Source organism: Tribolium madens, unplaced genomic scaffold, assembly GCF_015345945.1.
Source record: "Tribolium madens isolate multiple individuals breed KSU strain unplaced genomic scaffold, Tmad_KSU_1.1 Scaffold_19;HRSCAF=116;Tcas5.2_LG9, whole genome shotgun sequence".
Lineage (NCBI taxonomy): Eukaryota > Metazoa > Arthropoda > Insecta > Coleoptera > Tenebrionidae > Tribolium > Tribolium madens.
In genome coordinates, this window is record NW_025400983.1 from 10,183,394 (window position 1) to 10,205,372 (window position 21,979).

A 21,979-nucleotide genomic window follows, 5' to 3' on the forward strand; every position below is an offset into this window, starting at 1 on the left:
TCTCTTTCAAAATATCATTAATTTTATTTACACAACCATGCCATTTTTAATTGTATTAATAACTGAGAATATGAAATCGATAAATTGGTGCGGAACTTGCATTTATAGGCAAGTTCAGGGAGTCCAGTTTTGCCACCTCCCAAAAAACGCCCATTTTAATTGCATTTCTTAAAAAAAAGTAATTGATAAAGTATAAAGTGCTTTAAAAATGAGACTTTTTTACAAATTTTTTTAAAAACCTTTTATGTGATCTCAATAGGTATCTACTCCAAAACTTGAAACTGCCGAGTTGTTAACCTACCTGAAATAATACAATAGTACAATAGTATTAAGTTGAAAAATAAATTCTCCATTTTGTGTTTCTTGTCCTTGAAATATGATAACCTGATTACGTAGAAGATGGTTTACAGGACAAAGGGTAAGGAATCCTGTAAACCATCTTCTACGTAATCAGGTTATTAACAAAATAAAAATCTGACTTAATGTCCAGCCCTCGTATATGAAAACGGTGTTATGAGGGATGTCCGTTAGTTAATAGTTGTGATGTGACGCGCGTTAATGTGATCAGAGACAATGTGATAAACATTATTAATGGCCCAATAGGGCAATATGACAAATCCACATTATCCCTCAACAATACAATTCCCTACTAATTAAACGACTAGCCATAACATTTTCACCGCTACTAAATTTAAATTGTTTCATCAGCGTAGTCTAAATAACCGCCTTTGTTCCAAAATATGCCCGACAATCATGGCTTGATAATTTCCCAACTTGGTTCTTTTGTTATTACAAATCATATTCATAATTACAAAGCAAATAAAGATCACTCGACTACGTTTAAATAAGCCCCACCCGCAAGCCCGCTGTGGCCAATCCGATGTCGAAATGCATTCAACAATGACCAATACCGCGCCAGTTTACCCTCTCCCAGCCGACTTGATGCTTGCTTCGCCATTCTGTGTGGGGAAGCTGCATCCTAAACCGATTTCCAGAGATCAAATTTAGTACATGAAAATCTCCCTGTACGATAACAAGCGAGTTTTGCCTTATTAAAAAACCCAAAATCGATCGAATGCGTTAAGAGTGACCTCCAATAATGACAATGCTGATGATGGAACGAATTATAGCAACGGGCCATAAAAACCAAGAACCGGTGGAGAAAGAACGATCCCCTTTACACTCATCCGACTCGCAAATCTTCCTCCAGCCGAAACGGATATCCGATGATTCCCGCGACGCCGAAATGTGCGAAAAAACGTGCGATACGGACGAAGAGCTCAACGTGGACGTCGAAAACGACGATACACTGTGTCCTGTGGACCTCACGAGGAGACAGGACAAGTTCACCTCCTTCGAGAACCTGATCCCATCGAATAAGACTGATTCCAGTGGTGATTTTCTTAGTTTTAAAGATGTGAAACGGGCAGAAAGTGTTTGTAGTGATGATGTTAGCCGGTCGGAGAGCCCACGAGATCAAAGTCCGTCGGTTGTGCCTCATCAGAATCGCAGATTGGCGTTCTCGGTCGAAAATATCTTGGACCCTAATAAGTTTACGGGACGACAAGGGGTTTACAGTGACGGGATTTGTTGTTGGAAGCCGCATGACGGGTCCAGGGGATCGCCGGAGTACGACGACAGCGAAACAGGTGAGGAAACATCGGACTCAAAAATAGTGCTAGATTTTCATTAAAAAATTGCCCCAAATATCTATCGTAAACTTTTTTCTTAATTTTTGAAATGAAATAAAAAATTTCCGATTTATCAGCTGTTTCACATGTCTATTATTATTAGGCGGCCTACCACTACATTATAGGTATTTTATTAAGATGTACCTAATGTTGATCTTAATTCTTTGTCATGAATTTTATATCTTTCAAAACTTTTACTGAATTCGTAATCGCTTATGTATTATTATTAACTGATTTTTTGCAGTTTTGCATAAATCTTGTGAAATTATGTGACACACGTTGTACCTATAGACCCTTCTCTATACAGGGTGTGTCAGAACTCGCGCTCCAGAAAAGAATTTTGAGTAAGATAAGATACCAGAAACATGAAAAAAATGTTTAAAAAATTCTGTCAAAAAATTTTGCCATATATTGTTTGACATTTGACATTTTTTATGTCTGTTTAATGATACTGATGATCTTGTATATGTTTTTTTATAATTATTTAGTAAAAGTTGAAAAAATTTGTCAATAGAAGCCACCAATAACATTAAACATCAGAGTTACAATTTAGGATTCCTTGTTTCCTTTTCTGTTTGGACATTTATTTTTCCAACAGACATAGAATCAAATTTCAAAATTTTTATAGATGGAATTTGTAGGTATAACATTTTTTCCATGTTCCTGGTATCTTACCTTAAACCTTATAAGCATTTTTCTTTGGGGCGCGAGTTCTGGCGCATCTTGTATAATAATTATTTTAAATAGGTATGTTCTGTATAACATACTGATTCTGGTATTGGATGAAACTTGAGATTTTTGGTATATTTTTATATAAATTAAAAGTAGTGTTTCTCGTCGTCTGGCATTTACCGATTAAATCGGTAAATCCGGGGCTCAGTATGATTAAGCGGCGGTAATTCGAGAACATCACGGGAGCTTGTGAAATCAATACGTAACAAGCGACAAACGTGTTAACCGCATTCATTTGTCTGTTCACCGCTAAAACAATGCAGTGCGGTGACGCTCTGTCAGCCATTATCATTTGGATTTTGATGAAGCTTTTTCGAAAAAACTTTTGTTTGGGATTGACTATTATTGATACATTAATTTATTTTCTACTTTTTCGGTTAAACCAGGTGAATCAAGTTTTATACACATCTTCTCTTTTAATTGAACAAAATTTATAACATTTATATTTTATACTAAACTAGTATCTAAACTATGTAGATTGATTTATTAATGTATTTATTCCATAAAATTGAAAACCTGTAAAAAACAAGTACACCAAAAAGTCTCAAAAGAACCAATTTTATAACAAATACTATACATTTTGAAAACCACTTTGTGAGAGATTTTACTATGAGAGAGCTTCAGTTTCAAAATGCTAATAAACAATAGGTAGGTATACAGGGGGTTTCAGAACTTAACTTGCTTCCCAGAAAAAAATTCCAAAGAAGATAAGACACCAGGAACATGGAAAAAATTTCTTTCAAAAATGTTTTGATATTAAATTTTTTTATGTCTATTTAGTGTTACTTGTTTGTAGTGTAGTGTACTTGTTTAGTGTTACTAATATTTTTTATTATAATTATTTAGTAAAGGTGCAAAAATTTTGACAGTAAAAGCCACAAAATAACGATAAACATAGTACTTTACAATAACAAAAATATTTTTCCAACAAAAATACTCGTAAATAAAGTCAAAGTGCAAAATTTCAACTCCTATATTTTTAAAATTTTCATAGGTAGAATTTTATTAACACTTTTTTCTATGTTTCTGGTATCTTACCTTACCTTATTTTTTTCTAGGGCGCGAGGTTTGAAACACCTTATATGTATTTCCTAAAATTTAATTAGCCGTTTCGATTCATTAGGTATAACAAATTATACCTACTTATAAGCAAAATTGTTAATGTTAAATTATAAATAATTTATCCAAAGTAAAAAAACAAAACCGTACAAGAAATGTTCTTCTGTTTAGTTTAATAGAGAATTAGAAAAAGGTGTTTTGAGAATAAAACTTAATTCATCTTGCACAGAAAATTATTATTTTACCTAAAGTGACTCTAAAAGGATGTAAGTATGATTTATTGTGAATCGTGTTTTGTATCGAGTGGTTAAGATAATTTGTAATGGAACAGTTAACGGTCTCCTTTGAAGGTAAATCATAAATTTAGTTATTAAAATCATAATTTATATGATCATACCATTTTACCTTTCGACTTGTCATTTTATTTGACGTTTCACAGACATACGTTTTCGGATAACTCGATTACAAATATCTTGATCGCTCGATATTGTTAAATTTTATAGGATGTTAGGTGTCATATATCATGTCTTCAATTAAATTTCTGATCAAAGTGACTTATGACTTTTAATTTAAGTTGGCAACATTGATACTCTTAGAGACAGAAGATTATAAAAGTTGGGAAACCGCAGTGTTTTGCAATGTTGTCAATTTAACTTCAAACCATTTATTTATTTAAATCAGACTTTTAATTAAAGGTTTGCTGCAAGTCATTACTTATACACATAACTTTAAAATTTGTATAGAGTTGGTCCCTAATTGATTACTTTTATTACCTTGAATTCCTCACAAGACAAATTGGAAAAATCGATTCTAACAAAAATATGTTTAGGCATTTGTACTCATTGTTCTTAAAGGAATTTTTAAATTGGATTAGCACGTAGAGCTTTTGCTAACTCTTATGATTGATGACGTAGAAACCAAAACTCGTACAGAAGTGATTGCACTAGTCAATTTAAAAACAGCTATCTACTATATTGTCACTTGCGCATGTTGTCCGTTCTCAATACCAAACTGATCTTCGTTTTCTCTATTTCTACTAATCTGTTTTGTTGATCTTCCATTATTGATAGGTTAAGTACTCAATAATATTAATGCCGAAGAAATTCACAACTAATGAAATTGAAATTTAATTTAATTTTAGACAGTTAGTCCCTACTTAAGATTGATTTGACTACTCAGTAGTCTTGTTACTGTTTTTGGGTGCATCATCATCACTATTCTTGAAGAAAAGTTGCTTGTGTTTTTATTATTTGTGTCAACTGTGGTAAAAATAATTCTTAAGTTAAAAGTGAATGTAATTTTTTTTAAGAGTTTTTTGAGAAATTATAGGTATACCTTTGGACGCGTTCTAAAACTTGACTCGTCCTTAATGAGACAAACAAATTTTAATTTTTCTAAAATTTATACATTAGTCAAAAGAATATTTACTTTGCTTTTACCACCGCCTCCTTAATGAAATGTATCAATATCCCGCCTGGGCATTTCGTAAAAAATGCATTGGAGCAGTGATTCCGAATTTTTTCTTAGTTACGGGGGTTACTAAGGAAAAACTGAATGATTTTTAATTATTAACAAAAAATAACGCAATTAATAAAAGCTGGGAAGGAAGAGGACAACAAAACAAGATACGCCAGAAAGATTTGATATTATGAGGTTGAACCCTTTAAGCTAAAACATTGGATGTGTCAAAAAAATTCCCCAGATTAAAGCGCCAACGGGAATCAGTTGAACTCAAAAAATGCCCAGGCGAAAAAAGGATTATTTCTATCGAGACGGCGATGGTTTATACAAATGGTATAGGAAGATAAACCAACTAAATTATTTTAACTTATTGTTTGACCTTCCTATACATTGTGTCCATGCCATCATTGCTTTTAATTGTTGTAATTTTTTAAGAGGATTATTAGCGTGATGATGTCTATGGTTAATAGACGAAACTTTGCATAACAATTTTAATTTCTACAAGTTATTTTTTAACCTTGTTATTAAAAGTAATTGTTAATTTTGATGTTTTTCTTACTGGATCGTAGAAAATGTTTTATGTATAACACTGGAGGAAAGTGTTTTTTTCTCCTTGGGTGATTACTGCCTTTTTGCTTTTCTATACATTGTGTCCGTGCCATGATCTCATTTGATTATTGTACTTTTTTAAAAGGATTGTTAAGCCTGATGATGTCTATGGTTAATAGACGAAACATTGCATAACAGTTTTAATTCCTACAAGTTCACCACCAGTTATTTTTCAGTCATGTTGAAATTGTTAATTTTGACGTTTTTCTTACTGGATCGTAGGAAATTATATGTATAACACTGGAGGAAAGTGTTTTTTTCTCCTTGGGTGATTATTGTCTTGGACAAATCTCGGGCAGTAACTTCGACCTATGAGAGGAAAAGACACACTTTCCCCCCTTGTAATACTACAAATAACTATTGTTAGACTTTGTAGGCGTATCTCGTAAGTTTTGTGGTTTTATTTATTTGACCGGAAACTTTTTAAAACTCTTTTATATAGTTCAGGTTCACGTTTAACTCATTTTTAATCAATTTTTCAGACCTCACAGGAATGTTTTGTTAAATTTTGTTGATTTTTTTAATACACCTACCTCTATTAAAAGTTTGCTTCTATTGTTTATTTCTAAAAAAAATAAAATAAATATTTTTGCATGCTCCAATTGAATTTCAATAACATTTGATTTTGGTGGATGCGCCGGGATAATAATTTTAATTTTTTTATTCTAAAATTTTATATTTACAAATTTATACTAATTGAATTACGTATGTGTTGTAATAAAATTTTATAAAATATCAGAGTATATTTCAGAATATGAGTTGAGTGAATAGACCGAACGTGCAATATGTAATAAATAAGAGATCGCGCCATTAGTGTAATAATAAGCGAGGCTAAACAAGAAGCGGCGTTTAATTTATGAAGTGCGGAACAATAGATTGCAATTAGAAAACCATCAGAGTGTTTAAATATTTTAATAAAGTAGCTAGAGAGCGAAGAAGGGAGTAGGTGGAGTTAAAACGAGCGTATTCCGTCCATAATTAATACATCTGCTTAGAGCAGTAGCAGCAAAACCAAAGGATTAATTACAAAGTTCACGGCTTGCTAACGAGCCCGGAGGCAATTACGCTAAGGCTGTTAATTACATGTCCCGGTTCCGTTATTCCTTCCGTTGTCTAAACCAGCCGATGCCATGCCGCTTGAATGCTAAGACGCTGTAAAGTTGGTAAAGTATTTATGTTGGCGCACGCTGAATTTAAGTTGTTCGTTATTGTTGTTTTACCATCTTTGGTAGCAAAATTTCACACTTCTCTGATCAAAGTGATAACAATTTCGCATTGCACACGGAACACGAAAGAAGACGTCGTCAGGTACGACGTTTGTGATCATTTTATTACTGTTACGAGCTAATGGAGGACGGCGTTTCACAAAAAGAAAATTTAAGAACTCGAAATAGCACACTTATTATGCTCCATTTAATTTTACAACTTTATTATTGCCGCTTTGTAAACATATCTACAATAATGACATTTTAATTACATACTTTTAACATTTTTATAATTATGGAAATCTTGCCATTGGAAATTTCTGTTATATAATTTTAACTAATGATGGACGTTTACCAACAAGTACCTTATTAAATAAAATGAATGTGTACAGGGTGTTAAAAAAAGATTGTAAAATATTTCTGAAAGTAATAATCTATATCAAAACAAACAAGAAAGTCTTAATAAACATACCCGTGCATGGGACCGCAAAGTAACGGTTTTGGAGATATTGAAGATTATTCGTTTTTTGAAACATTTATTTGTAATCTCTTCAAACAAAAAAGAGAAGCTTTTAGTAAATACAAAAATTAACTTTACAGAAAATGTTCAAAGTTACACGCAGGCATGACGTCTTCGTCTGAAGGATATTCGAACTCTCTAAAACCTCCTTATTGGCTTGGATTTGTTGACATTGCTGAGTTATGCGTATTTGCAGCACCTCGAGGCTATTTACTGGGAACAATGATAAAAAATGAGACATTTTTTCAAATAAATTCAGGGGGTGAAAAAAAATTACATTCGATATCTCCGAAGCCGTTACTTTGCGGACCCATGTTTATATTAAGACTTTTTTGTTTATCTTGGCTTCAACTTAATAGTTGAATATCTATACCTATCTAATGATAGGTACCTCCTTAAATATTTTCCAATCTTTTTTTAACACCCTGTATAAAAACTTCATTACTTAATAACTATTTACCTGTTTTTCTAACTATCCTATTTTAAAATATCTGTAGATAACTAATTCTCTAAAATAATGATTATTTTTTTGTGTTATAGTAATTTTGTTAATTCCTAATTTATCTGCTTAAAGGTGTATCACATTTGAGCTTGTTTATAAAAATAAATAAAAAAATCTTGGTTCATTAGAATAATATGGGAAATATGGATTGAAAAAAATTAAAATCAAGTTGAATCAATTGAGCATCAAAAAGAATTGTAAAACAAAATTAAAAAATTAAACTTTAGATTTTTTAGATTCAATTAATTGCTGATTTGTAAAATAAAAAAAACATTATGTACTTAGGTATTATACACAAGTTTATTTTTAATTGTTAACACTTAGCAAATTACGTATCGTGAGTCTAAATAATAACGTGGTATAGGGTGTAAGAAATAATGTTGAAAAGATGTTTTGAACAATAATTTTAAAAAAATTTACCCCCCTTGCGTTAAAAATCAAACTTTTGCTAAAACTAATTAAAAGTCAACATTGACAACATTCTCAGAAGCATCACTGCAATGTTCTACCTACATTCTACAGTATATAAATATCTTACACATTTTATTTTCTTAAACATAGCAATCTATACAAAACTTTGTTCATGAAATTTTCACTTTTGATCACGTTTTTATTTAGGCTCACGATGATATGTACTTCTTTAAATTACATTAATTTTTTTTAATATTATTATTGATAATGAATTTCTATGCTTGACTATGAATTTCTGTGCTTTTTATCATTCTGTTTGACAAAAGAGAAGTTTCTTATTGACTTTAGAAAAATAAAAATGCGAGTTTTTAACAACAAGTTAGTTCAATAAAGGCTTTGTCAATTCAAATCGATTTGAAAAATGAAACAGTAAATTAGATTCCAAGGTGGGGGGTGCCAAGGCGAAATTTGACGACGGTTTGTATACAATTTTATTTACAATCATCCTAGTTAAAAAGCAGAAAGCCAATAAAGAATTTATCAAATTTTGAAGAACATGACATATATGCCAGTTCAGGTTGGAAAGTGACCATTTTCCTACCTGAACTGTTGTCATATTTATCAACTGATAAAGAAGTGACCACTTCTCATAATACATTATGTATAAATAGCTACAAAGCTGGGAAAATATTTTTTTCAAAAAAAAGGTTAGTTTATTTTTTTAACTGTTTTATTTTTAAACTAAATAAGAATATGTAATTCAGATGCGACAACGAAAAATGGCAATAGAAGAAAACAAAACTAAAAAAAAACAGTAAACAAAGCATTTAGGAAAATTTGTGATTTAAAGTGTGGTTTCCAACATTGGTGAATTGATTTAATGAACTTAAAAAAATATTTTAGATCCAATTGTGAGATGTTCATTAAATTAAATTTTTTACAAGAAACATTATCGGTATTTTTTTTAATAAATAACGTGTTTGGTAATCAGCGCTTAATAATTTTGCCAATTAGTGCACTCGTTTCATTAAAAATTAATGAATAATTATTTTAAGACAGGAATATTGAAAGGAAGTTAATGAATAGACTTGTTTGGTTAAAATGAACTTCTCAGAGGATTTATTACCTTAATGTAGAAAATTATTAAAAATACATTACCCAAACTTTTATGCTACAGTGCGATCAAAAAGTCTTTCTATCAAGTAGGCGTCCTAGTTGAGGACGTATGTTGCATGGCAGTTGGTATGTTATCTAGATGTCAAAAAATTATTTAAAAAAAATTAAAACATTGAGCTTATTAAATTGAATTATTCTATGAAACGTCTCAAAATATCCTAAAATGATATTTTGTTGGTGTTTATTCATAAAAATTGTTCACCACGGTTTCCTGTTATAATTTATATAAAAACTATTTTGACATTTCTCATTTGTCATTATGACATTTTATCTTCTACAGACATACGTTTTAAATTTCTACGCTTGCTTGAAGACAGACGTATCTGGTTTGCAATAAGTTTAGTCTTTTTCGAAACTTGCATGTTTTAATAACACTGTAAATAATAATTTTACTTTAGATGTTAATTAATTAATTAACGATTTTCTCTTTGTATAAAAAGAAATAAAAACTGATGTCTCTATTTTGTTCTAGGCAAAGACCACCACTCCGACGACGACGACGAGATCCAAAGCGACATCAGCGAGGACATCAAAGACGCCAACTTAAAGAAAAAGAAATCCGACTCGAAATCGCAAAATACCGGAAAACCGCGCCGTGCAAGAACCGCCTTCACGTACGAGCAGCTAGTAGCTTTAGAAAACAAATTCAAAACCACACGTTACCTCAGCGTCTGCGAAAGACTGAATCTAGCACTGAGTTTAAGTTTAACAGAAACGCAAGTGAAAATCTGGTTCCAAAATCGTCGAACGAAATGGAAAAAACAGAACCCTGGAATGGACGTAAATTCGCCCACCGTTCCGCCGCCGAACGTCGGCTCTGGCGGGGGATTTCCCGGCTTCCCCGGCCACCACACCCATTCCGGATTATTATATTCCCATCATGTACCGTACGGGGGTGTCTACCCTTTACAAGCGACGAGTTCCGGGAGTTACGCGCCGTATTTCCATTTAGCCAATCACGGACACAATTTGGGTTCTTGAAAGTTGAGGTTGTAAGAACCGGATGATTGATCTCGATGGTGCAATAATTAATTTAGAGACGACCTCGGAAAGTGTGCCATAATTTAATGTAAATATTAAGCCGCTGGTACGTTTAGTTTCATGCCCTGATCTGTATAATTAGTGTATAAATCCTCAATTGTTGTATCTAGAAAGTGTATTTATTAACTGTATTGTAAAGTTTCTCTTGTAAATAAAAAAACCCTAAAACTTCATAATACATGTGTGTTTTCTTTCCACTTTTTCTAATAGTCTGCTGTCACGCCTAAAATGCAACAGATATTAAATATCAAAGAAAATTAGACGACATCTGGAGGGCATTAAAAGTGCCGACAAATGTCATCTTGCAGATTTTCGATGATGTTTCAGTTTCGTGTCCAGAGGTGTTAACGCATTAAATACCCTTCCAGCATTTATATTTATTTTTCTTGTCTCCTAGCGTGATTTATTGGGAAGCCGTAAATATCACATTTCACAACAAATTGACTTGTTAATAGTGAAAACAATACGCCACAAAAGTATATCATATCGATCTCAACAAACTATAAATCATAAATGTGTCTAAAAATTTATATTTTAAAATCTCTCAATATTTGTTTCAAATTGTTTGGATAATCAAGGTACTTGCAACTGTACCTGTTGTTTTAAAAATTTGAATTTTATAATTGATATTTTGAAAATAATCTCTTATTAGATGTAAAAACAAAACACATTTTTATTTAATTTTTTAAATCATTCTACTTTTGATGAACTTCTTCATTTTTTAACATTATATGAAAAAGCAATAAAAAAAGTATACAATCATAAATGCAAAAAAATAATGGGTGTTTTTTTTTTTAATTTGGCATTAAAACTAGCCATCAACTTTAATTGTAAACAAATCATCAAATTGAAAATTATTAATATGACATTTTAACTTCGCAGGGCGTATTAAAAATTGTGGTTTGTTCGCAACAAAACTCATCGTCGCCGCCAAACTTAAAAAAAAATTCGTTGTAAGGACTTCCATTTAATAAAACACAAGTTTTTATTGCAACTGCTTCTGAAACAGCAGACCTGCACCTTGAAAATAATTTCATCAGGTGTAGTAGGTTAAACAGACTTTATCATACTAATTTTTAAATATTATAATACCTAGAACAAAGGATCAAAACAATCAAATTTCTATTTACTCGTATTGTGGTTTGTTGAATAATACGAGTATAAAGACTTACTTTTTACGGGTTTAAATTTTACAGAGACTATACATTAAAACGGGTGTTTTCTTTTTTTAATTTAGAATGTGTAGTGAACGGACCACAAGTTTTAAGGCGCCCGGCTAGGTGTCAAATGTCAGATTAATAAACTTTCAATACGTTGGTTCGTTCACAATCAAACTTTTATGGATAGCTTTGACGCCTAATTAAAAAAACAACACCCTTTAAATGATGAAGAAAAAGAATGAAAACACAAACTCAAAGTAAAATTTAATTTTTTACATGTTTTACAGCATTTTTATTTTTATCAATTATTATTTTCTGAGAGCAAATGAGTATACTACATGCACATATTAAAAAAAAATTAATTTCAAATTTTCCGCTTCTAAAGAAAGAGGGGTCGACCAATATGTGTCTCGGTTTTACTTATCTAAACTAAAATCTTATCGTCTTATTTATTACGCATTACTGCATCAAGCAGCTGTCAATATGAACAATATACCAGGTTAGTTTACGTGTTTTAAAAGTTATTTCAAAACAAATTCAAAACATTTTGGTATCGGTAGGTCTTAATGCTGGTGCTCCTATTCCGAGAAGGGAAGAAACACATTACGTATGCTCAAATTGTAGAGCAAACATTCCTAATACAATCGTGGGTAAGTTAAAACTATGCGCAGTGTGTTCCAAAAACTCAGACCTCAATTTTATTTATATTTAACTTTTTATGCAATAGCAATATGCTAATTCACAGGTATTCACTGTCTTATTGATAATATTAAAACATGACACAGATTATTATTGGCGGGATTACACTGGTGTAGTGCCCCCTGACGCCATTATTGGGGGTAATGATATTAACGGGAGACCCACATACATAGGACAGGGTTTTTATTCCAAAGCCGGTTTACTACCTGGGACAATATATCCAGGAAAATCTGAAATAAAGTTACCCTACAACGGTTTAGTCTTGTCAACTATAGGAGTAAAGGTGAAATTTTAATTTGATAATTGAACAGAAACATCACTCAAAACAGATTCTTTGTAGCGGAAATCCGAATAATTTTTCATGGGAAAGGGCTGAAAGTACTTCTTTACATGTAACGACAATTGGAAAACATCTAGTAATTGGGGGTTTTGAAGATGGAAAATACATAAATATAGGAAGAGCGATGTATCAAGGAGAATTAATTGTAGGTAAAGTGCTTGGATTTGACCCTGAAAAAGCCAGACTTTGCTTTATTCATGAAGAAAAAGAGATTGTGGTCAATTCGTATCAAATTTTGGTCTATAATAATTGAAATAACAAAAAAATTACTGTTAAAATAAAATTTGATAATATACATATTTTTTTTAATATTCTAGCCTAAAATAGAGCTTTTTGCTGTTAAATTATTTTGTTTCAAAATTGAAATTATCTGCTTGTGGCCAGCATTAAATTGGGTGGAGTGTGTCTGAGACGCTCTTTGCGATGTTAAAAGCTTCTGGCCTCGATTTCTTTCCATCTCTGTCTTACATTTTTGACCTGCAATCATCGGCGGTCGTAAAATTTTTATTCAAAAATCCGTGAAACTTTTACATTAAGGAAAAGCACTTTCCTTTAGCCGGTCTTTAACTCGTCGGTTAATTTAAACATACAAGTTATTTGAATTAAAATCATGCAGATTGTCGTTGAAAAATGCAAGAACGAATCGCATCATCAACTTAGTGTGGACTTTTTAGTGCAGTTTTAAACTGGCTGAACATTGTGCCATGTGAGTCTATTCATATTAAATGGAGTTAGGGCAAGCGGCAGCGCTTTAAACTTGAATAATTGAGTAGGTAAGCCAGGGCTATCCTCGCAGGTGCCGTCGCTAGCACCGAGCTCTTTGCCTCATAGTCGTAACACGGCGCGCCGTTACGGCCTTACGACAAGGCCACATACATTATTTACCGCGTATTACATCTTGCATTTTATAGCAGAAGCGCCGATAAGTGGGTACTGATTGACCAACACAACACAACAATTGAATCTCTTATTTAGCAAATAAAAACAAGAAGGATTTACTTCGGAAAATTAAATTGAATAGACCCTAAATTTTGGTTTAGAAGTGTTAAATTGAGCACGCTTTAACGAGTGTTCCTCAACACGAGCATGAAGAAAGCTTTTCTTACAAGTAGAACACAATGTTTTTTCAACGATTTTTATGAATGGCACAAAAAAATTATTTGTTTTTTTTACAAAAATGCGTGCTTGGTTACGGTTTTCGGCTCTTTTTGTTTCCAATCTTCCGTTTCTTATTCTTACCCTTTTTACTGACCATGTTAAAGTTGATGTCGTTTATCAATTATCATTCTCATAGACATTTACAATATTTACCTTAATTAGGAAAAGCAGTAGACACAATTGATTTTACAAAATTCTAAAAATCTTTACAATACTCAATAAAATTAAATAAAACCTAATAAAAATGATTCAGATTTGTATCTTTTATTTTCTCAAGAAATTAAACTTTATTTTACTTAAAAAACCTGCAAGGTAATAAAAAATCTAACTGCAGTAAACTAAAGTGCGTATTATTACCTGACCTGACCTAAAGTCAAAAGCGCTAGATTCTTGTTCTGTTGAAGATATAATTTTTTAGAAGATGAGACTTTCCATGAAAAAAATTCAAAAATTATAGAATGAGAAGTGGAATGGTAAGGTACTTAAAAAAGTTAAAAGCTTTTTGTTCTGTAGATACCTTTACTATAATTCTTATTTAAATCAAAAGATTAAATTTCCAAAACACTAAACTTTTATACTTATCATAACGTGTTTCGATCACAAAATAGTCATCTTTGGATGAGAACAAAACCAAGAAGGTTGTTTCCCAACAGAGGGGACTAATAATTAGTACTTCCCTCGAAAGTAAAATAAATGAAATCCGATTTTTTTCTTGTAAAATTGCAATTGAATGAACTAAATATTTTGATAAATTAATTGATTTTACTTGACAAATTTAATCTGTTGGGAGAAAAGTTTCGTTTGATTTCGGGAATAAACATTGTTTAAACATGAAAATTAACTACATTTTCAGTATTAAAATAGTTATTTATTCTTTTGACACATAAATAACCATTATTTTAAAACAGTAAGCTTTATTCTTTAACACATAAAAAAATATTTTCATAACACAATTTAATTTTTTGATTAATATATAGTATAAAAAAGGTGATAAATGATCAAACATTACCATATAAAAAATAATAATTATTGATAAGAAATTGAATAACAAATTAAAGTACTACATAATAATAATAATAATAATAATAATAATAATAATAATAATAATAATAATAAAAAGAAGAAAAAATAATATATTTTGCATTAAAACATCAAAAGTCACTTTTCATTTCTAAATTTTTCACGGCCTATTTAACTTTTAAGAACCCTATTAGAAGTATTTAATTGAATACGAGCATACAGGGTGTTTCAGAACTCGCGCCTTAGAGAAGAATGCCACGTAAGGAACATAAAAAAAATAATAAAAAAAATATTTATAAAAATTTTAGAATTATGGGAGTTTAAAATTTGCACTTGAACCCTCTTTATTTCTGTTTGAAAAATAAAATTCTATGTTTTTTTTGCTGCAGGCTATTAGAAGAAGAAATAAGATAGCTGTATCTTAAACTGTAACTATATTTAACGTTATTTTGTGACTTTTATTGGCAAAATTTTTGTATCTTTACTAAATAAATATGAAAAACACATGCAAGATTATCAGTAACATTAAATAAACATAAAAAAATGTCAACAGTTTTTTGACAGATAGAATTTTTTTAAACATTTTTTTCTATGTTGCTTATTCCTGGTATCTTATCTTACTTGGAATTTTTCTCTAGAGAGCGAGTTCTAAAACACCTTGTATAAATATTTTGCAAATACAAATTTTCAGAAAGTTTAATCTTTAATTTGTTATTTCCATTAATCAAAGTTCAGTAGAAATTATTACGTATATTAAATAATAATTGCCTAAAGCAATTTTGTCTAAGTACACGAATTTTGGTTTGTAATTCAGTAATCTAATAAATATGCATTTTCATATTTTTATTCTAGAACACTGTCAAAATTTACGGTTTTTCTCCCGAGTAAGGAAAGTTTTGACAACTGTTCGGCGTTTCTCAATACGAAACGTCAGATTAATTTTAACAGATTTAAAGCAAGTTGAAGCCTTGTTGAGTTTAATTCGAATAATAAAATGTTGTATTCAACTCGTCTTTGTGTAAATCGGTTCTTTCACTCCACCTCGTGGTTGCATAATTCTCACGTGAAATAAAGCATCCGATTTACACTCAAACTCGTCGAATAAATAACTATTAAAATATCAAAAGTAGCCAAATAATAATAGTCATACTTTATTTTTAAGTTTGCACAAGTATTTTGGGCCTTAATCATTTTGTGTACAAAAATATAAAATGTGAGTGATGCTGTAAAATCACAAAACTGTTCTTTCTTACAAGACACATCTATTAATTCACTCGAAATAAAAAGACTTGTACCTACTGTGTATTCGAGAGAATGACATTATTCATCGTTCTAAATTTTAGTCAAACTAACAGTGAAATATAATTTCCCCGACCGCATCCACATTTCGCCCCAATCTTGCATTTAACATCAAAGACGCATTCGTGAGTAGCTCCTGATTGTCGTAGTCGTATCTCGATCGACTTCATAATAGGACACTTGCCTCGTTGCGGCGCACAATAAAAAGCTAATCCTCCCTAATCGAATCGTATCGAGGAAATACAAACGATAGATGGTCGCGATTCGACATACAGAACTGGTAATAAGGCCCCTACTGGCTTTCTTTTGTTACACCATTCCGCACAATACCGAGAGAAATAAACGACGCGCATGAACGCATGTATGTTGGGTCTAATACCACCCATTAATAAATTACATACACGACACCCTCGGGGCCCGCACCGACACTAAACGATTGTGTTTCGTTATTAGTGTGGTAATGACATCTATTTATATTATAATTGCAGAATTTTAAATGGCACTACTGTTTATGGCTTAGAAAATTAAACATCCCGCCACCAGGGCCGGCTCTAAAAGCGCACAATTAACACAAAATTATAAGTTTTCTCAATAGAAAATCTTTTTGCTGGGGCAATTTCCACGACCCGGATTTTTCCGGAGGTGAAGGTGCGATCGCTCTCAAATATTTAGGCTGTTTATATGTAGAGTTTATTCGGAATCGAAGCCGTATAGGCTGGAATGAATCTGGCCTCTTGTATAATTCAATTTCATGGTTGGATCCCTCCGTTCGCTCATTCTCTCTGTCGTACGATCGGTTTTGTGAATGTGTGTGTGTATATTATGTGTGTGCCCTCCCTCGCTGTTGTTGGACGACGTGCGACTCGCTAATAACCCACGGATTTAGCTTTAATGCTCTTATATTAAGTACTCTACCGGAAAATTGACAAAAATACAGAGGAAATTTTATTTCTGTAATATTATGTAATAAATTTATTGATTTTGAGAAAAAACACAAGAAAAAAGCAATTCTCTGGTGTAATTTGGGGGAGATAAATGGTTTCAAAACCGTCTTGGCACGCCACTGTCGTTGTCCACTTATGTGAAGTCACCATGTGCGTTAAAGCCCTAGGTCCCACACAATAAGCCCTGCCGATTAAACTGATCCAGAATTAAATAACAAAGGATTCGTTCAGACAGTTGACAAGTTTAAATTGGTTTTCATTGATCGTCATTTAAATGTAAATCGGCAAGTTGCAGTCAAAATATTAACCAATTATGTAAATCCTTCCAAAGAAAAAATTATAAATTCGCCAGACAATTTCACAAAAAAAATTGATTATTTTATTAATTGGAAATTTTCGTCGCTATGACCTTAGGGTTTAAGGACAGGTGAGCAATATGAGAACGTGCAACCGAAGCGATGTTATTAACGCCATCATCTCGTAAAACTTAATTTATTGAGAAATCCTATACCAAATCATCTTCTCGTCTAATTTGAAATATCGTATAACTTTAACCAATTTTGGTGTACATTACCTAATGGCCTTCATGGGAATTCAAACATCTCAAGATTTAGGTACAACAACAAAAACCACAGCTTTATCTCTACTTTTAAAGCTTTGTGATCCTTATCACTTTACTTTGCTCAAAAAAAGAAGATTTTGTGTTTAATCCTGGTATACAGGGTGATTCAAAACTCTCAGCCCATCCCTTGGGTAGTGATAAATGACATTCAACTGAGTTAAATGTTCTCAAGACAAAAAATTGTTTGAGCCTTTTTTACGAAATAGCTCTTAAAAAGTTAGATTGAGTTAAGTTTATGGCCATCTAGACCATATATTCTTGAATTTAGTTAGCGAAAACGACAGATTGTGCAACCTTAAACAGATATTTGTTGAAAAATCACCAAATTGTACAAAACATTTAACAAATTAGCATATTCCACAATAAGTTAAATCCGACAAGATCGGAAAAAAGTGCCTACATGATAATATGGAAATTGTCAGTTCGGTCAGGTCAGGTCAGTTCTGTTTTCTCTCAGAAACCAGCTTGAAAAAAATCTGCAACCATTTTTATGCTTAGCTAAAAGTTTTTTATTGCCATTCGAGAGTTGGTACGACCTTTTGAATCTTCCTGTATATAGTATACAATTTTGGTTTAGGAAGGAGTAGATGTTCACAGAAATGTTAAAAAAAAATAAAAAAAGCAATTCAAAGTGATATCTACACTTAATTCTTTTTCATTTATTTTGTATAAATTAACAAATGACTGAAAGCAAAACTATTAGAAAAAAAAACAATCGTAAAAGCCACTCTAAATATTTCAACTCATACAGGCGAGTTGAAAAAGTCCTTTAAATGGTAAAATAAATAAAATATATAGGACATTGATAGATACTAATCTAGTCTATCGCCTAAAATTATTTTCAACTATACAGCGCGTCTCACAAATAAGTTACAATACAAACTTGTGTTTTTTTTAAATGAAACACCATATGTTTTTTAGCGTTGTTGGATGTATATTTTTATGACAATTTTGCTTAGTTTAAAAAATAAAACTTTTTTTTTAGGAAAACATGCATTTTTAAAAAAATTAGTACACAAAAACTATGACATCTAGAAATGTTTTTTTACTAACGCAAAGAAGACGGTACAACCTATAAAGTTGTAACATTTTTTTAGTGTGTTGCATTTGCAAAGATAAAAAAATTAAGGCGTTTGATCAACGGATCCGTGGTGGAATTACTATGGTTGCCATAGTATCAACAATGCTCAGATATTAAGGCATTGTTGCTACAATTAATATTGAATGTTAAATATCTTTTCATTTATCAATTTTAGACATTAAGAGTTTATTTTTTTTAGTTAAACAATTTATCAATCTATTAGATGCAAAAGAAAAATAGGGTGTTCCATTAAAAATTTTTAAGTTATTTAACTTTTAACAAACTGCTTAATTTATTGATGTTAGAAATGTAGAACACTAAAAAATTGCTACTGCTTTAAATTCTGTACTTTTTTCTCTGCAGAAGTAAGAAAAAATTTGTTGTAGCTGTCTTTCTGTAGTAAATTTTTAAAAAGTGCAGGATTTTGTCAAAACATTGCGTAAAAACATTGTTTTAAAAGGCTACATCCAAAAATGCAAAAATGATTCCTTTACAAAAAACACAAGTTTATATAGTAACTTATTTTTGGGACATGCTATATGGTTGAAAATAATTTTAGGTGATGCACTAGATTAGTAACTATCAATGCCCTATACAATTTTTTTTTTTTAATTTTACCATTTAAAGGTAACTAATATACTTTTTCAACTGGCTGGGACACCCTGTATGTATAAGAGGACTGTGTGCTTCAATTTTTTTTCTGAATCTTGGATGGCGTTTCCATTTCGTTAAAACTTGTACTTAATTTTATTTTGATGAAAATGATATCGATCGATTTTTGATATGTGTATGAAATGAATATGTTTGGATAATTAGTCCGTAAACCGCCACCCTGCCACCCCGATTGGGCGAGCACTTGCCATCTAATATCAGATACCGTCTCCTGCTATCAAATAACTACAATCTGCGAGAGTCGTAGCCAATTTATCGAGTGACACGCGGTCCCGTCGGGCTCGTCCTGAAATATGACGTGGCGACAATATTACACAAGGGACTTCATTAATGTCCTGTAAAGTGTCGCCCAAATAATATTAATAGTTGCTCATCCCCAAGCGGCGTGGATTTTTACTTGAGAAGGGAAAACTGAAGCGCTGGCCGATGACGAGCACATCAAGGATTACCGGTCGGTTATATCGTCACGATTTCATCTAATCCAAAACGCTTCGAAATTCGAGATTTAATAGAAACAGGGGGTGGAGAAAGTCCGATTGTTTTTGCCCTTGGTTAGGGATTAGCGGCTGATCCTTCTTGAAGTGATGTGTGAACGAACAGACACTACTACGCGTCTGCCAACGTTCCCAAAACCCAAATTTAAGCCGCAGATTGCAAATTCCACGAATTTGCTTACAAGACACCCATTTCTAAAGACTTCAAGAACAGATTAGCAAATTTGTCTAAAATAGAGGATGAGCCATTGGTTTGTTAATGTTTCTTTTGTTTTCTCTCGTATTCAAGAAAAAATTCGACAATTTCAAACACTGCTTCTTTGCGACATTTTATCTCAATAATGTCGGCAGAATTTAAAATACTAAGGATGAGTTTATAGAAGCCGCATTAGATATTTGATTGCAATTAAATTTAATTCGTTACGTGATTAATTGAATTTTGATGAACAACAGATCAGATTTCAAGATTTTGAAGTTAATCACGATTAACTTAATTTTGATTTAATTCACTTTCTGTAAACCCACCTTAAGTTTTATAATTAGAAATCAGTGCAACTTAAAAAATAGCCTTGTATAATATTCCCATGTAACTAATTGCAACCCATTGGCGTTGTTGCTTTGAACCAAATACATAATATACATCTTATAACAAACGCGAAGATAATGGGTCTAACTTTTCGATTGCTAAGTTATGCGAGTATTAATTTCAATAGTAAATTATATCATTAATAAGAATATAGGTGAAACGACTCTTGTAAAAGATAAGAATTCTTGATGTTAATTTTTATTTTTTGGGGTTTAGCCCTGCTTGGATAAACACTAATTTCTAACATAATTTTAATTTAGAAAAATTAAATATGCCTTTTAATTTCACAATTATCGGCCACTATGATTTCCCATTTTTCTTCATGTTTTTTAATTCACAAATCAAAGACTTTTAATTTTAATAGTTCTTTTATTACGAATAAAAATATTACATTTAGATTATTAGTTCGAAATAAATTTTTGACGTTTCTGTTAATAAAAAGCAATTTATCTCAGAAAAAATTTAAAACTCATAGTTGGCAGATAATTCTGAAATTTGGTATCGGGTCTTAGATGTTGTTTCTAAACAACTTTTTTTAATAACTTTTTGTCGTATTTGCCACATAAAAAGCACGTTACTCTACAGAAACATAGTTTTTTTTTTTAAATTTGCAAGGCATAGGTACTTAATTTTTTAAAACTAAAATTATGTTAGAAATTAGTTTTTTACCAAGCAGAGCTGAACCTCAAAAAAATAAAAATTTAAATCGAGAATATTTTTTACAAGAGTCGTTTCACCTATCCGGGGACACACTGTATACTATTTTATCTAGAAAAGGATGAAAAAGAAACAAAAATTTAGACTCAGTTTTAGTTATTTATTATACAAGACGATAAAGAAATTGTTTATATACGAGTGAAAAGGTTAAGAAGTTTACGAGTGACGAAGTCACGAGTGGACTTTTTTTACGAGTAGATAAACAATCTTTATCGTCGTGTGTAACATTTTGTTTTATTTTGTACTCACCTACCAAAATTTCTTGAATATAACCAGTAGATAAAAATTACTTTATTTCACTAGACGATAAAAGACTATTTTATCTACTGAAATTAGTTGGTAAAAGCACTTTTTAACATTGAGTACAAAATAAACTTTATAATGTTAAACGGCCATATTGCTTTTTTTGATTTTGACATCTGTCACCAATGCACATGGGCGATTCGTGTTACTCCACGGTTAAGTATTGGGTAATAATTTTGTTATTTTGCTTTTCTCGAGGCTTTTTTAATAAAGATAAATTAATTATTTCATAATTCGTGCTTCAAATGATCTCATATTTTACTTGGTCGAGCCGCCCCTGTAGACATTTCAACTCCTAGGATTTGAAACGTTTCAACTCCCCTCACAAAAAGAAGCCACTTCAACCGGTTTTACAGAGATACACATCAAAGTCGCCATTTTTTGACCGCTTGAGAGCAAAATTAGTTTTTGGAGAAACAAGTGTTTTATTCTCACATATACAGGGTGTTTACAGTCTTGGAGTTGAACTTAGTAATA

The 21,979-nt window shown here is 31.5% G+C and overlaps 2 protein-coding genes across 2 annotated transcripts; both read left to right on the top strand.

The window, feature by feature from the left end:
• The first annotated feature begins 1,037 nt into the window (after positions 1 to 1,037).
• Positions 1,038 to 10,551, top strand: LOC123015088 (homeobox protein slou). Its single transcript, XM_044414555.1, has 2 exons — positions 1,038 to 1,649; positions 9,839 to 10,551. Exons 1-2 carry the CDS (start codon positions 1,100 to 1,102, stop codon positions 10,345 to 10,347), a joined length of 1,059 nt encoding a protein of 352 aa, XP_044270490.1. The 5' UTR covers positions 1,038 to 1,099; the 3' UTR covers positions 10,348 to 10,551.
• A 1,449-nt stretch (positions 10,552 to 12,000) lies between these two features.
• On the top strand, positions 12,001 to 12,915 carry LOC123015468. The gene is made up of 4 exons (XM_044415203.1): positions 12,001 to 12,066; positions 12,128 to 12,217; positions 12,353 to 12,549; positions 12,596 to 12,915. The coding sequence occupies exons 1-4, from the start codon at positions 12,051 to 12,053 to the stop codon at positions 12,857 to 12,859; spliced, it is 567 nt and encodes a 188-aa protein (XP_044271138.1). The 5' UTR covers positions 12,001 to 12,050; the 3' UTR covers positions 12,860 to 12,915.
• The last annotated feature ends 9,064 nt before the right edge of the window (positions 12,916 to 21,979 follow it).